Source organism: Rhinopithecus roxellana, chromosome 4 (assembly GCF_007565055.1).
Source record: "Rhinopithecus roxellana isolate Shanxi Qingling chromosome 4, ASM756505v1, whole genome shotgun sequence".
In the NCBI taxonomy this organism is placed as follows: Eukaryota; Metazoa; Chordata; class Mammalia; order Primates; family Cercopithecidae; genus Rhinopithecus; species Rhinopithecus roxellana.
In genome coordinates this window covers 85,389,759-85,405,770 of record NC_044552.1, presented here as the reverse complement: position 1 = coordinate 85,405,770, position 16,012 = coordinate 85,389,759, and the positions used below count along the sequence as shown (strand labels likewise).

Sequence of the window (16,012 nt, the reverse complement as noted above, 5' to 3'; positions counted from 1 at the left end):
CAACATGGCCACTGTATGCCCAGGCTGGTCTCAAACTCCTGGGCTCAAGCGATTCTCCCACCTCAGCCTGGCAAAGTATTGGGATTACAGACATGAGCCACAGAAACCAGCCTTATTTCTTTAATATGTATTTTTTCCCGATCTTCAGGAATATTTACCTTGTATACTATCTTTACTTGTGCCAGTACTGCTATTGGAATCAGTACCCTACATGTCATTTCTTACAAGGGGGAGTATAACTATAGGACTAAATTTCAAATGTAGAATTGCTGAGTCAAAGGATCTGTAAATTTCCAATTGATAAGGTATTGCCAAATGGCATCCCATTGAGGTCGAACCAACCTATATACTCACCAGCCTTGTTGCTAACATTATAATGTGATAAACATTGACATTAATTTTGGGTAAAACCAATGCATATGCTTGTAAGTGTTCCTCCTTTCTACAAAACATTATTGAGAAACGCAAGTAGGGATGGATGGCAAGCAGAGCCCATGCAATGGCCAGATGTCCTCTAGGACACTTGCTGCAACCCAGACCTACAGCAGAAGTGACCTTTAACATTTGGTTATAAAAATTTTCTCCAGGGCCGGGTGTGGTGGCTCACACCTGTAATCCCAGCACTTTGGGAGGCCGAGGCTGGAGGATTGCTTGAGGCTAGGAGTTCTAGACCAACCTGGGCAACATAAGGAGAGCCCCATCTCTATAAAAACTAAAAAATTAGTCATGCATGGTGGCGCATGCCTGTGGTCTCAGCTACTTGGAAGACTGAGGTGGGAGGATCGCTTGAACCGGGGAGGCCAAAGCTGCAGTGAGCTGAGATCACCACACTGTACTCAACCTGGACAACAGAGTGAGACATTGTCTCAAAAATAAATAAATAAAGAAATAAATAAAACTTATTTTCCAAATAATTTGTTGAAATAATTCAAGTCTTCAAACTTTAACTTTCCAACTGTTGGTTCAAACCAGCACTGAAATTCTGGCCTTCAGTATCCTAGCAAAAATTCCCCTTTGCAAGATGTTGAGGTGTATTGGAGAAACCGCCATTTTAAACAACAGAAATCGAGCTCAGATCGAAGTAGACAGAGGGCAAGACAGGCATTCCTAGGGACCAAGTGGAACCCAACTAGAGAGAAAGATGACACATTCAACATGCTGTGGAGGAGGGAGAGTGGGTTTTATCCAGGATCACATAGGATAAATGCAAGGACAGGCTCAAGTTTCCCACATGCAGCATTTCTCAATCCCATTTTCCTTGGCAAGAGTTCTTCTCGTTACTAGGCTCTTCCAATATAGACTAAGCTCTTGCCCTGGAAGGACTCTCTGTACTTCGCAGATTTCCTAAGAAAGAAAAAGCTGCTGTCTGTGGAGCTGGAAGGGGGCGTGACAGGACCCAGTCAGCCAAGGTTCCCCGACTCCTCCCCAGCTGGGACCACGGGCTGCACCCGGGCTGCGCTGGGTGGGGTGGAAGCGCCCCCTCGCTGGACAGAGTCCCTCCCATACGCCCTGCACTCCGGACCCTGTGGCCGGCTGGGCCGCCTAAGAGCACAAAAGGACGCAGGAGCCGAGGGGGCTCCAGACCGCACGCCTAGTTCAGACCCCCCGCCAGGACCCCTAGTGCTGTTGGCCATGCCGGCCTCCCCACCCTCCGGCTCTTACAGGAGGTGATCAGGATCCTGGAGTCCTTGCCTGAATGCAAAGTAAATGAATACAAGTAATCACAGATTTAAAAATCTCATAGTACTGAGGTGTACAAAGTGAAGAGAGGCCGGGCACGGTGGCTCACGCCTGTAATCTTAGCACTTTGGGAGGCCGAAGCGGGTGAATCACTTGAGGTCAGGAGTTCGAGACCAGCCTAGCCAACGTGTTGAAACCTCGTCTCTACAAAAAAAAAAAAAAAAAAAAAAAAAAAAAAAAAAAAATACAAAAATTAGCCAGGAGTGGTGGCAGCCGCCTGTAGTCCCAACTAACTCGGGAAAGCTGAGGCAGGAGAATCGCTTGAACCTGGGAGGAGGCTGCAGTGAGCCGAGATGGTGCCAGTGCACTCCAACCTGGGCGACAGAGTGAGACTCCATCTCAAAATAAACAAAAAACAAAATCCAAAATAAGCGGAGGAGCCAAAGGGGAGACAAGAAGCCAATGTGTTTATTTTGGGACGTGTAGAGTTTTAGAAGCCTCGAGAACATGAAGATGAAAAAGTAGAGGGCAGGGGTGGTGGCTCACGCCTCTAATCCCAGCACTTTGGGAGAAGGCCAAGAAGGGAGGATTGCTTGAGTCCAGGAGTTCAAGAACAGTCTGGGCAACATGGCGAAACTCTGTCTCTACAAAAACAAAACAAAACAGAAACAGAAACAGAAACAGAAACAAACAAAAAACCCACAAAAATTAACTGGGCGCCGTGTTTTGTGCCTGTAGTTGCAGCTACTGGGGACTGAGGTGGCAGGATCACTTAAACCTAGGAGGTGGGGCTGGGTACGGTGGTTCACACCTGTAATCCCAGCACTTTGGGAGGCCGAGGTGGGCGCATCGCCTGAGGTCGGGCGTTCGAGACCAGCCTGACCAACATGGAGAAACCCTGTCTCTATTAAAAATACAAAATTAGCCGGGCATGGTGATGAATGCCTGTAATCCCAGCTATTCAGGCAGGAAAATCACTTGAACCCGGGAGGCAGAGGTTGCAGTGAGCTGAGATCACGCCATTGCACTCCAGCCTGGGCAACAAGAGCGAAAGTCCATCTCAAAAATAAAATAAATTAGCTAGGCATGATGAATTATGTATATATAAAAGAGTTTTGGATTAGATACTTAGAAAGTTGTAGGAAACCATCTAGAGCAACACTGTCCAACTGAAATAGAATGAGAGACAAATAATACTAACTTTCTCATAGCCTCAGTAGAAAGAAACGTGTGAAATGAATTTGAATATTATATCTTATTTACCTTAATAGATCCAAAATATTATCATTTTGGCTGGGCGCAGTGGCTTGTGCCTGTAATCCCAGCACTTTGGGAAGCTGAGGTGGATCCCTTGAGTGCAGGAGTTTGAGACCAGCCTGGGCAACATAGCGTGACCCTGGCTCTTTTTTTTTTTTTTGAGACAGGATCTCACTCTGTCACCCAGGCTAGAGTGCAATAGCGCAATCTTGTCTCACTGCAACCTCCACCTCCTGGGCTCAAGCAATTCCTTGTGCCTCAGTTTCCCCAGTAGCTAGGGCTACAAGCATGCACCCCCACACCTGGCTAATTTTTGTCTTTTTTGTAGATACTGGGTTTTGCCACGTTGCCCAGGCTAGTCTTGAACCCCTGAGGTCAGACGATCCACCAGCCTTGGCCTCTCAAAGTGCTGGGATTACAGGCATGAGCCACCCCATCCAGCCAACAAGACCCCGTTTTAACTGAAAAAATGAAAAATAAAAAAGGGAAAAACCAAAATATTGTAATTTTAACATATAATCAGTCTAAAATTATTAATGAGAATATCTAAATTTTTGGTATTAATGTCATCAAAATCTTACATGTAGCTTATACTTACAGCACATCTCAAATCAGACTAGATACATTTCCAGTCCTCATGTGACTAGTGACTTTTGTATTGGACAGGGCAGGTCCAGAGTGGCTTTTCTTGAAATGCAAAGGAAGGTACCATGGAATAACATGTTTAGAAATAAGTAAGGTATACAGAAGTAGAAGTGAGGGTTGCTTTTCATAAGAGTCTGGGTAACAGGAAAAATGGAGCTTGGGCTGCAGGTGGAATGGGAGATGGGAAACTGAAAGTTCATTATGGCTGGGCATGGTGACTCACACCTGTAATCCAGCACTTTGGGAGGCTGAGGCAGGAGGATCAGGAGGTCAGGAGTTTGAGACCAGCCTGGCCAACATGCTGCAACTCCATCTCTACTAAAAATACAAAAATTAACCGATGTGGTGATGGGTGCCTGTAATCCCATTTACTCAGGAAGCTGAGGCAGGAGAATTGTTTGAACCCAGGAGGCGGAGGTTGCAGTGAGCTGAGAATATATATATATTGCACTCAGCCTGGGCAACAAGAGCGAAACTCCATCTCAAAATAAAATAAAATAAAATAAAATAGCTAGGCACGATGAATTATATATAATATATACATATATACATTTATCTATATCTATATCTATATATGAAGAGAGAGAGAGTTGATTATTTGGCCAGGTGTGGTGGCTCATACCTGTAATCCTGTAATCCCAGCAGTTTGGGAGGTCAAGGTGGGCAGATCACTTGAGGTCAGGAGTTCGAGTTTGAGACCAGCCTGGTCAACATAATGAAACCCTGTCTCTACTAAAAATACAAAAATTAGCCGGGCATGTTAGCTGGCATCTGTAATCCCAGCTACTGGGGAGGCTGAAGCAGAACCGCTTGAACCCGGGAGGTGGAGATTGCAGTGAGCAGGCATCGTGCCACTGCACTCCAGCCTGAACAATAGAGTGAGACTCTGTCTCAAAAAAATTAAATTTAATTTAAAAAATAATAAAAATAAAAACAAAGAAACCCAATTCACTCTACATACTTTAGCATTATTTCTGAGAATAATGACCTTATCTTACATAATTGTAGTACACTTATCCCACTCTAGAAGTTTCTAAATTTTAGAAGTTTCTAATACTACTTTGAAACATAGGGCATATTAAAATTTTCTTCATTGTCCTGAAATGCACCTCCAATCTTTGATTCAGAATTATTTGAACTATGCACACAGCATTTAGTGTCTCTTTAGTCAATTAATAAAACAGTCCTCTTTTTGTTTTCAGATACTGAACCAGAAGTCCATTTGTCCCATTATTGGTGATGCTAACTTGGGTTAAGGTGGCTTCTTCCAAGTCTCTATTGTAAAGGAACGTTTTTTTCTCCTTTGTAATTCATAATCTGTGCCTAGGGCTTCCAAACTTGTGACTATCTAGTTCCTCAACAGTCTTCATCTGATAGTTTTAGCTATTGATGATCATTTTCTAAATTAACTATACTGGTGGTTGCAAAAGAATCCATAGTTTGTGTGTGTGTGTGAAGAGGTCTGCCTTAAGAAACCGTAAATAATGTACAGCTGAGGGGATATTAGGTGTTACCAGGACTGGAAATGCCAGCTTAATCACCATCTGTAAAGCCATAAAACAGTGAAATCACACTTTCATCGAGTGAATCCAGTGCATCCCTCCAAACACTATGTTTAAAAAACGAATAAACCAAATTTATTTACAGACGAGCCAGAAGCCTGCCCCCAGCGATTCCCAAGCCCATGGGATTCTGGTGCGAAAGACACAGGTCAATGCAGGTGGAAACCCTAGTTAACTTGGAGGCAGCTGGGCCCGGGTGAGGCTCCCCTGAAGTCGCAGGAAGCGGAGGAGATGGCAACCCGCTGGACCGCAGCCAGGGCGGCGGGGCGCGGACCCAGGGTCCTGGCCTGAGTCCTGGCCCGGACCGGGGGGCGGGGCCGGGCCGGGGGCGGGGCCACCAGGTGCAAGGCTTTACCAGCCCTGAGGCTCGGCCCGCGTGGAAAGGCCTGCTGTGCGCTAGAGCGTGGTTCTGGTTCTAAGGGTCATAAGATGGGAACTCTCCCGGCACGTAGAAATATCCCGCCGTGGGTGAAAGTTCCCGAAGACCTGAAAGATCCAGAGGTGTTCCAGGTCCAAACGCGACTGCTGAAAGCCATGTTCGGTGAGTGTGCCCAGTACTGGCGGGCTGCCCCGGCTCGGGAGTCTCAGCCGGCCTGGGGCTCTCACCTCTTTCCCCCAACAGGCCCGGACGGATCTCGAATCCCTTACATCGAGCAGGTGAGCAAGGCCATGCTCGAGCTGAAGGCTCTGGAGTCTTCAGACCTCACCGAGGTCGTGGTTTACGGTTCCTATTTGTACAAGCTCCGGACCAAGTGGATGCTCCAGTCCATGGCTGAGTGGCACCGCCAGCGCCAGGAGCGAGGTGAGAGGCCCGGGGACTGGGTACGCCTCTCCTTCAGCGCTCTCGTCTTTCTCCTCTCTCTTGCTCACCAGGGATGCCCTTGGCGTCTGGGCCTTCCCGAGACCCCTTTGGGAGTGGGGGCCCCAGAGTGCCGGCCGTCGGTCTTGGAGACCCAAGGGTGAGACTGTAATGAGAGGCGGCCGATGCTGGGCCCACTGGGCAGGGTTATCTGAGCTATCTTAACCGTCTCCTTGCCCCCTTCAGTTTCTTGGAGAATGTTCGAATGGGCCGAGTAGGTTCGGTTTACGAGGTTCTGGGCCTGACTCTCAGGCCCAGAACGCCTGAATCAGAAGTCCCAGTAAACCAACCCTGAAAGAGGCGGAGAACAGTCCGGGCGCTTACTATCTTCCCCCACACTCACGCCGTTGTTGCTATTTCTGGTGCAGGGATGCTCAAACTTGCGGAAGCCATGACTGCCCTCGAACTAGGCCCTTGGATGAAGTGAACCAGCTTCCAGCCAATGCAATGAAGGCCAGGGTGCAGAGATTAGGTTGTGGCCAGAGCTGGAGTGATTCCTTCAGTTTGGTTTAAAATCGGCTCCAGCCTAAAGAGTTAAGGGAAAACCATCTGTTTAGGGGTCTCTGCCCTTAGCTCTGAGTCTTGTTATGAATATCTCTTTGATGGTTGCCAATAAAAAAGTGTTTTTTTTTTCATTTTTTCTCATTTTAAAAAACAAGAGTTCTTTGTAGTGACATGGATGCAGCTGGAAACCATCATTCTCAGCAAACTATCACAAGAACAGAAAACCAAACACCACATGTTCTCACTCATAGGTGGGAATTGAACAATGAGATCACTTGGACACGAGAAGGGGAACATCACACACCGGGGCCTATTATGGGGGGGAGGGGGGAGGGATGGCATTGGGAGTTATACCTGATGTAAATGACGAGTTGATGGGTGCTGACGAGTTGATGGGTGCAGCACACCAACACGGCACAAGTATACATATGTAACAAACCTGCACGTTGTGCACATGTACCCTAGAACTTAAAGTATAATAAAAAGTCAAAAAAAAAAAAGTTTTAAATAAGTTGATAGTTAAATGTGGTTGATGGATTGTAGGTACTACCTTTAAATTTCTCTGAAGCACAGCTGAGGTGTGGCCCTGAGCTTAACCCTTAATTGAAAACCTCCAAAGACAAAACGAGGGTCAAAAGGCACACTTGGCTAGGGTCCTGAGATGCAGCACTGAACTAAAAACCTGTGGGAGATGTGATGATTGCCTCAAGTGACCTGGACTCACTTGAAAACAACCCTATAATAGGTTGATATTTTGTATATAAGCTGAAAAGCAAATGTCTCCAACAAAAATATGGGAAGTCAGGACCATTGTCAGTGTAGCAGGTTTTGTGTGTGTCTTTTTGTTTTCTTTTTCTTTTTTTTTTTTGGAGACGAGTTTCGCTCTCATCTCCCAGGCTGGAGTGCAACGGAGCGATCTCGGCTCACTGCAGCCTCCCCCACCCCCGCCCCACCCCCGGCTCCCCCACCCCACCCCACCCCCGGCTCTCCCACCCTATTTCAAGCAATTCTCCTGCCTCAGCCTCCCGAGTAGCTGGGATTACAGGTGTGAGCCTCTGTGCCTGGCCCAAATCTCAGATTTTCGAAGGTGTTTGTTCTCTTCTCCCAGGTGGTCCATACTCGAGGGAGATCCTCTCCTCTACAGTCTTAGCTTAAATATAGCTTAAAAATAAAGCTTAACCTGCTGTGTTTTTTCTTTATGGCATTCATAAACTCAACTGGTAGTGTTAACTGCTAATTTTCCTCCTCTTTACTCCTAATATTTAAACTCCAAGGCAGGGATGTTGATTTTTTGTTCTTCTTAAGAGGGGCAATATCGTATAGTACATACTGGTTAAGGATAGTGTTGTAAGAAACGGACAGCAGCTAGACTACCTGGGTTTGAATCTTGGCTCAGCTACTTATTAGCGGGGGAAACCATGCATATGTTAGCCTTTGTGCTTCAGTTCTCCACCTGTAATATGGAGATAATTATATCTACCTCATTGGGTTGCAGTGAGGGTTAAATGAGATAAGACAATGTCCTAAATCTGTGAAGTATTAAGACAATGTCTGACACAATGGGCATTATTTCTTGAATCTGAATTACAGGCTATTCTTGGAGTAATTCAAGTATATGACTGGAGTAATTCAAGTATATGACTGGAGTAGACTCCTCTATTCCAGGTTCTGAGGGAGGAGGGACTCCAGCTTCCAGTCCTATCCTCCAAGGTTCTCATCATTGAAGACTCAAAGAGGGAAGGCCATGAGTCTCATAAATGCATTGTTTTCCTACCCCCTGGAAGTCCTGGGTGCAGTTTCTGGGACCATTAGATGCCATACCGCTTATGGGTCCCTGAGAAGACAAAGGTACGTTTGGCATACTATTGAGGTTTATTTGGAGTGGAGACCAAGGGATCAGTCATATACTCTGTTGGCATTTTGACCCTCCTCCCACCCCAGCCCTGAGAACTGTGCCTGGAAGGTCCTAGACCACTCAGCCTGGCTCCTGCTCAAGATTTTGAAGGAAAACCAGGCACGGTGGCTCACACCTGTATTCCCAGCACTTTGGGAGGCCAAGGCAGGTGGATCATGAGGTGAGGAGTTCGAGACAACCTGGCCAACATGATGAAACCCCGTCTCTACTAAAAATACAAAAATTAGCTAGGTGTTGTGGCGGGCACTTGTAGTCCCAGCGATGTGGAAGTCTGAGGCAGGAGAACTGCTTGAACCGGGGAGGCTGAGGTTGCAGTGAGCTGAGGCCGTGCCACTACACTCCAGCCTGGGTGACAGAGAGACTCCACCTCAAAAAAAAAAAAAAAAAAAAAAAAAAGAATTATCTGGGCCCAGTGGCACATGCTTGTAGGCCTAACTACTCAAGAGGCTGAGGCAGGAGGTTCGCTTGAGTTCAGGAACTTGGGGTTACAGTGAGCTACGATCGCACCAGTGCATTCCACCCTGGGCGAAAGGAGACTGTCTCAAAAAAAAAAAAAAAAAAAAAAAAAAACGAAAATGATGGAAGTCTCCCTCCTATCTCATTTTATATTCATACATTTCCTACTTCCCAGAAATAAGCAATATTTTCTTGAATGTCCATTCAAAAGTTTTAAAATAAATGTAAATATAAGGAATTATATGTGTAGATTATTTTCCCTCCTTTACAGCTGGGTATTATTCCATTTAATTCCATGTAATTCTCTACAAAATGACTTTTGAGTTTATTCCCAATCTTTTGCTTTTACAAAGGTAAGATGAATACATTGAATACTTTTTTTTTCTTTCTTTCTTTCTTTCTTTTTTTTTTGAGACGGAATTTTGCTTTTGTCACAGGCTGCAGTGCAATGGCGCAATCCCGGCTCACTGCGACCTCCACCTCCTAGGTTCAAGTGATTCTCCTGCCTCAGCCTTCTGAGTAGCTGGGATCACAGGTGTGGGCCACTACGCACTGCTAATTTTGTATTTTTAGTAGAGACGGAGTTTCACCATATTGGCCAGACTGGTCTCCAGCTCCTGACCTCATGTGATCCACCTGCCTCAGCCTCCCAAAGTGCTGGAATTATCGGCGTGAGCCACAGCGCCCAGCCTGAATACCATTGTTTTGCAAGTCTGCCAGGAGTATGTCTGTAGGGTAAATTCCCAGAGGGAGAATTGCTGGTCCAAAGGGGAAAAACATGATTTTGCTAAATATTTTCATAGAGACTGCCTATTTCCCCATTGCCTCACCCGTTTTTGTTGAATCTGATGAAGTTTCCCTGTCTTTTGTGTTGATAGCTTGAATTTGCTTTATGGACTAATGGTCGTTAGCACCCTCAGATGACCCTCATCTAGTGCACCCTTCAGAGAATCAGTTGGCCACGAAAGATTCTATGTGAGAATGTAGACCAGATTCTTTTGAAACCCCAGTTCTCTAGTGTAAATCAAGCACATAAAACTAACTGCCCTTATCCTTTAAGTCCAGAATTCTTTTTTTTTTTTTTTTGAGACAGAATCTTGCTCTGTCACCCAGCTGGATGCAGTGGCACGATCTCGGCTCACTGCAGCCTCTGCCTCCTAGGTTCAAGTGATTCTCTTGCCTCAGCCTCCTGAGTAGCTGGGATCACAGGCATGCACCACCATGTCCAGCTTTTTTTTTTTTTTTGTATTTGTAGTAGACATGGGGTTTCATCATGTTGGCCAGGCTGGTCTCGAACTCCGTATCTCAAGTGATCCACCTGCCTTGGCTTCCCAAAGCACTGAGAGTACAGGTGTGAGACACTGTGACTGGCCTAGAGTTCCCTCTTAAAGGCAGAGTTTCTAAATGCTGAAAACTTTAAGTGAATAGGTGTCAATTATGGTATCAAAAGAGGGAAATTTAAGAATCTGCCATAAATTCCATGCATGTCCAGGACTGAAAAATTTTCAGCTCTCCTACCCCAACCCCCCAAACCAAAAGTAACAGCAATAAAATAAGAAAATTCATAGGTAAAATTTTGGAAGTAAAAGTCTGAAGGTGAAAAGCAGTATTTGCCTTGGAGCGGTTTTCTTTTTTTGAGCTTGCAGCTGGTGATCAGCTTTCCACCAAGGTTAAGTGCTACCATTACCGGAAACCACAAGCTTTCTTGTAATGGAGATGAGAGGGGTCCGCCCTAAGGAAGGTCTGACAATGGGATTGAAGAGTTTTGGAAAGGAAGTAAAACAAGTGCTTAGTTCGAGGAAACCTTCAAATAACAAGCGATGAACACCCAATCAAGTGTAATCATCCGACCCTGAAGTGGCTAATATTAATGACAATAGCCAACACTGATTGAGAGCTTCTAGTTCCGCGGGGCTAGAAGCTGGGCTCTTCCTTTTATTAAACGAATTCTCAAAATATTATCATTCTCATTGTCCATTTAAAGAAATCGAGATCCCACCAATCACACCACCTCCCAGTATTTATGTATTTACACTTAAATGTGTACGTGATTTCTTTGGAGGCCCTATGAAACGTTTTTATTTTTAATTTATTTTTTGAGACGGAGTCTCGCCCTGTGGCCAGGCTGGAGTGCAGTGGTGCGATCTCGGCTCACTGCAACTTCCAACACCGGGTTCAAGCGATTCTCTTGCCGCAGCCTTCCCAGTAGCTGAGATTACAGGCGCGCGCCGCCATGCCCGGCTAATTTTTGTATTTTGTGTAGACACGGCGTTTCGCCATGTTGGCTAGGAGGGTCTCCAACTCCTAACCTCAGGTGATCCGCCCGCCTCGGCCTCCCAAAAAGCTGGGATTACAGGCGTGAGCCACCGCGTCCTTCCGTGCCCTATGAGAGTTTTTACCCTGTGGGTGGGCTGATACAGCTGGAGAGGGGAAGTCGGAGTGGGTGTGGATGTTCCTCGCAGGGCCCCGCGGGGTCACCTATGCCCAACTCATTCCCAAGTGGGCTCCGAGGCAGGAGCTGTTAGGTCTCTTGGGACCGAAGCCGCCTGCAGGGTGGTCTTAGGCAAGTCTCCCAACCTCTGTAGACAGGCGGGCCCTCCGGGAGCTTCCGGTCTGGTTAGGAGCCACGTGGATGTAAGAATCCGAGAAATGAACGTTGGTGCTGTGCTGGGAGGCTGAAATGTTGGGAACTAGACCTGGGCAGGGAGGTCAGGAGGTCAGGGATGGTCCCCCAAGGAAGTCACCTCTGGTGAGATCTGAGTGACCGGCAGCAGTGCGCCAGATGAGGAGGAAGGGAAGTGCAGCCCTGGGAACAGAGGAGGATGGTGGCTAGGCCAGAAGGTTGAGCGGGCTGTGGCGTGGCCGGAATGGGAGCGAGGCGGTCCCCCACCGCGAGGCCTCGCAGACCTTGCCAAGAGCAAGGGTAAGCTGTCCAAGGGTTTTGAGCAGGAAGTGACTATGGAACCACCCGGAACCACTCAGATAAGCTGTTTCCCTGTCCCCGGCAGCTAGGATCCTAGGATCTGTTCGGATCCTGATTCTTCTCTAATGGCTCTGCCCTGCCTCTCCACTGTTCCCAACGACTCATTTGTTGATTATATTCGTTGAATCCCATTATTGAAATATTTGTTGAAGGCCGGGCGCGGTGGCTCACGCCTGTAATTCCAGCACTTTGGGAGACTGAGGCGGGCGGATCACGAGGTCAGGAGTTCGAGACCAGCCTAACCAACATAGTGAAACCCCCTCTCTACTAAAAATAGAAAAATTAGCTGGGTGTGGTGGAGGGCGTCTGTAGTCCCAGCTACTCGGGAGGTTGAGGCAGGAGAATTGCTTGAACCTAAGAGGCAGAGGTTGTGGTGAACCGAGATTGCACCACTGCACTCTACTGTGGGTGACAGAGCGAGACTCCTTCTAAAAAAAAAAAAAGAAAGAAAAGAAATATTTGTTGAGTGTCTGCTTTGCTACATACTCAGGAGTGGTGTTTTAGGAAGGAAACAAAAATGAAAATGTGGCCCGGGAACATTTCCAGGATTTCAGAGAATATTTTCATAAAACAAGTGCCTGGAGTGTTACTTACATGAAAGAAATTTGGAACATTAAATTGTATGGTAACTAATCAAAGGCAGAAATTTTTTTTCGAGAAGTTATCTGTATGGCACTAGAATTCCAGCGTTGGAATTTGTCCAGAGAGGGGCTGCTGCACCAAATCTTGTAGCCATTTTGCAATCTCTGCTGCAGAAAGGGAAGGATCAGGTTATCCAAACTTCAATTGTCAAAAGCTGGTCCTAGTTTCATGGGATTTCTCTTTTCCTTCTAGCTTCAACGGTCTAAATAGTGTTGCATTGGGGATAGATAAGATTTACCTTCATGAAAATGCCAAATTAGCCGACCCTGTGATCACTGCCCATGAGTTAGCCCTGTTCTGCAAGGAGCAGTACTGTAAAACAAAACAAAACAGCCAAATTAACTACAATCAAACCTTTGTATCTGCTGTTCTGCATCCACAGATTCAACCAACCTCCCATCAAAAATATTCAGAAAGAAAACAATAACAATACAACAGTAAAGATACAAAGGAAACCCAACACAATGTAACTATTTACATAGCATTTGTATTGTTAGTAATCTAGAGATTATTAAAAGGTATAGGGGAGGTTGTTCATAGGTTATATGTAAACATGCCATTTTACATTAAGAACTTGAACATCTGTGGATTTTGGTATGGGAGAGGGGGTCCTGAAACAAATCTCTCAGATACGGGGAGATGACTGTAATATTTCATTCTACCACTATGAAAGGAGAAGAAAATGTGCAACATAGGGCTCCTGGCCTAAAATTCTTTCACAGGCATGGGAATTTAATGGGGACAAGCAGGGCAAAAGAAACATGAGTATCAGGGCAAAAGAAAACAGGGCTTGGGGCCGGGCGCGGTGGCTCAAGCCTGTAATCCCAGCACTTTGGGAGGCCGAGACGGGCGGATCAGGAGATCGAGACCATCCTGGCTAACACGGTGAAACCCCGTCTCTACTAAAAAAATACAAAAAACTAGCCGGGCGACGTGGCGGGCGCCTGTAGTCCCAGCTACTCGGGAGGCTGAGGCAGGAGAATGGCTTAAACCCAGGAGGCGGAACTTGCAGTGAGCTGAGATCCGGCCACTGCACTCCAGCCTGGGCGGCAGAGCGAGACTCCGTCTCAAAAAAAAAAAAAAAAAAAAAAAAAAAAAAAAAGAAAACAGGGCTTGGGTTCTGTGGGAGGGAAAAGAACTAAAAAGAGGAACAGATAGACAATGTATCTCTTTTTGAAATTTTAGTAAATTTTGATGAGAAGAGTCCCAGACCCATCTGTCTTTTGAAGAATACAGATAATCAAGTGCTGGGGTCAGGGGCTATCCCATGTTCAGGATGGCGATTTTGTGGGTGGGGTAGGCTGGCAGAGCCCACTGAAATCTGGGTGATAAGAAGATGTTGGTTGGTTAGGATGGCATTCCTCACCCAAGCCCTATAACTTGATTTTCCAAGATTAATGATTACTTAGGATTATTTGATTTATCCCTCTACCTCCAGGTTCCTGTTGTACACTAAAAATAAAATTGTGGCTCACATCTGTAGTCTCACCACTTTGGGAGGCCAAGGTGGAAGGATTGCTTGAGGCCAGGAGTTCTAGACCAGCCTGGGCAACATAGCAAGACCTGATCTCTACAAAAATTAATTAATTAGCTGGGTGTGGTAGAACATTCCTGTAGTACCACATGCTCAGGAAAGCTGATATAGGTGGGAGGATTGCTTGAGCCCAGGAGTTGGAGGCTGGCAGTGAGCTGTGATTGTACCAATGTACTCCAGCCTGGGCAATGGAGCAAGACCCTGTCTCTAAAAAGTAAATTTAAAAATTAATTTGAAATGTAAATGTAAGAACTGGTAGAAAAGGCCGGGTGCAGTGACTCACGCCTGTAATCCCAGCACTTTGGGAGGCCGAGGTGGGTGGATCACAAGGTCAGGAGATCGAGACCAACATGGCTAACAGGGTGAAACCCCGTCTCTACTAAAAATACAAAAAATTAGCCAGGCATGGTGGTGGGCACCTGTAGTCCCAGCTACTCGGGAGGCTGAGGCAGGAGAATAGCGAGAACCCGAGAGGTGGAGCTTGCAGTGAGCCAAGATGGCACCACTACTCCAGCCTGGATGCCAGTGTGAGACTCTGTCTAAAAAAAAAAAAAAGAACTGGTAGAAAAAAAAATATTTAATAAATTATATAATCAGGCTTCTATAAACTCAACATCAAAGGCAGAAATCACAAATCAAAATAATACTAGATCAGGGAGCTAAAAAAATTGGAAAGTCCCATTCTTTATATACATATATATATATATATATATATATTTTTTTTTTTTTTTTTTTTTTTTTTTTTGAGACGGAGTCTCGCTCTGTCGCCCAGGCTGGAGTGCAGTGGCCGGATCTCGGCTCACTGCAAGCTCCGCCTCCCGGGCTCCCGCCATTCTCCTGCCTCAGCCTCCCGAGTAGCTGGGACTACAGGCGCCGCCACCTCGCCCGGCTAGTGTTTTTGTATTTTTTTTTAGTAGAGATGGGGTTTCACCGGGTTAGCCAGGATGGTCTCGATCTCCTGTCCTTGTGATCCGCCCGTCTCGGCCTCCCAAAGTGCTGGGATTACAGGCTTGAGCCACCACGCCCGGCCTGCATGCAGTTTATATAGCATCTTCACTTAGCACCCTCCTGGCAGCAAGCGCCACGTGGCAACTTTCATTTCTTAAGTTACTGCTCTCAGGTTTATCTGCCATAGAACATATATCCTAGTTATTACTTTCAGGTGCATCTATCATCTATCAGGCCAGTGGGATATTCACACTTTGGGAAGCTGAAGGGGATTCTTGCTGATCTTTGGATCAGTTAAATTTATATACAGTGGGCTGGGCGCCGTGGCTCACACCTATAATCTCAGCACTTTGGGAGGCCAAGGTAGGTGGATCACCTGAGGTCAGGAGTTCGAGACCAGCCTGCCTAACATGGCGAAACCCCATCTCTACTAAAAATACAAAAAATTAGCCAGGCGTGGTGGTGGGCGCCTGTAATCCCAGCTACTCGGGAGGCGGAGGTTGCAGTGAGCTGAGATCATGCCATTGCACTCCAGCCTGGGTGATAAGAGCGAAACTCTGTCTCAACAACAACAACAACAACAACAACAACAACAACAATTTGTATACAGTGAAACTCCAGTGTGTGTATGTATGTGTGGGAAACATTCTTATTCTTGGCAGGATACAGAAGAAAATTTATTGTATTGGCAGATTGGATGAGAAGTTAACACGTGAAGATGGTCTTCCCTTCATTCCATTTGATATTGAGTCCCTCGTCATGCCCACATATTTGAACATGGATTGCTATGGTAAATTCTGAAAGATCAAACATCTACACTTACTATAGTGCAGCATTAGCATTCAGTCTTGTCTTGTCTCGTCTTTCTTTCTTTCTTCTCTCTTTCTCTTTCTTTCTTTCTCTCTCTCTCTTTCCTTCCTTTTTTTTTGATGGAGTTTTGCCCTTTTGCCCAGGCTGGAGTCAAGTGGTATGATCTTGTCTCACTGTAACTTCCGTCCCCTGGGTTCAAACAATTCTCCTGCCTCAG

General features: G+C 46.1%; 1 protein-coding gene across 1 annotated transcript; it reads left to right on the top strand.

The window, feature by feature from the left end:
• Positions 1-5,532: 5,532 nt before the first annotated feature.
• On the top strand, positions 5,533-6,450 carry DPPA5 (developmental pluripotency associated 5). Its single transcript, XM_010372210.1, has 3 exons — positions 5,533-5,685; positions 5,767-5,946; positions 6,372-6,450. Exons 1-3 carry the CDS (start codon positions 5,574-5,576, stop codon positions 6,428-6,430), a joined length of 351 nt encoding a protein of 116 aa, XP_010370512.1. The 5' UTR covers positions 5,533-5,573; the 3' UTR covers positions 6,431-6,450.
• The last annotated feature ends 9,562 nt before the right edge of the window (positions 6,451-16,012 follow it).

What these genes read in the sequence shown, in the direction of transcription:
- DPPA5 (XM_010372210.1), top strand. Translation starts at nt 5,574, where the DNA reads ATGGGAACTCTCCCGGCACGTAGAAATATCCCGCCGTGGGTGAAAGTT. An exon ending in ACTGCTGAAAGCCATGTTCG is followed by an intron (nt 5,686 to 5,766) that starts GTGAGTGTGCCC and finishes TTCCCCCAACAG; the next exon opens with GCCCGGACGGATCTCGAATC. An exon ending in CCGCCAGCGCCAGGAGCGAG is followed by an intron (nt 5,947 to 6,371) that starts GTGAGAGGCCCG and finishes TTTCTGGTGCAG; the next exon opens with GGATGCTCAAACTTGCGGAA.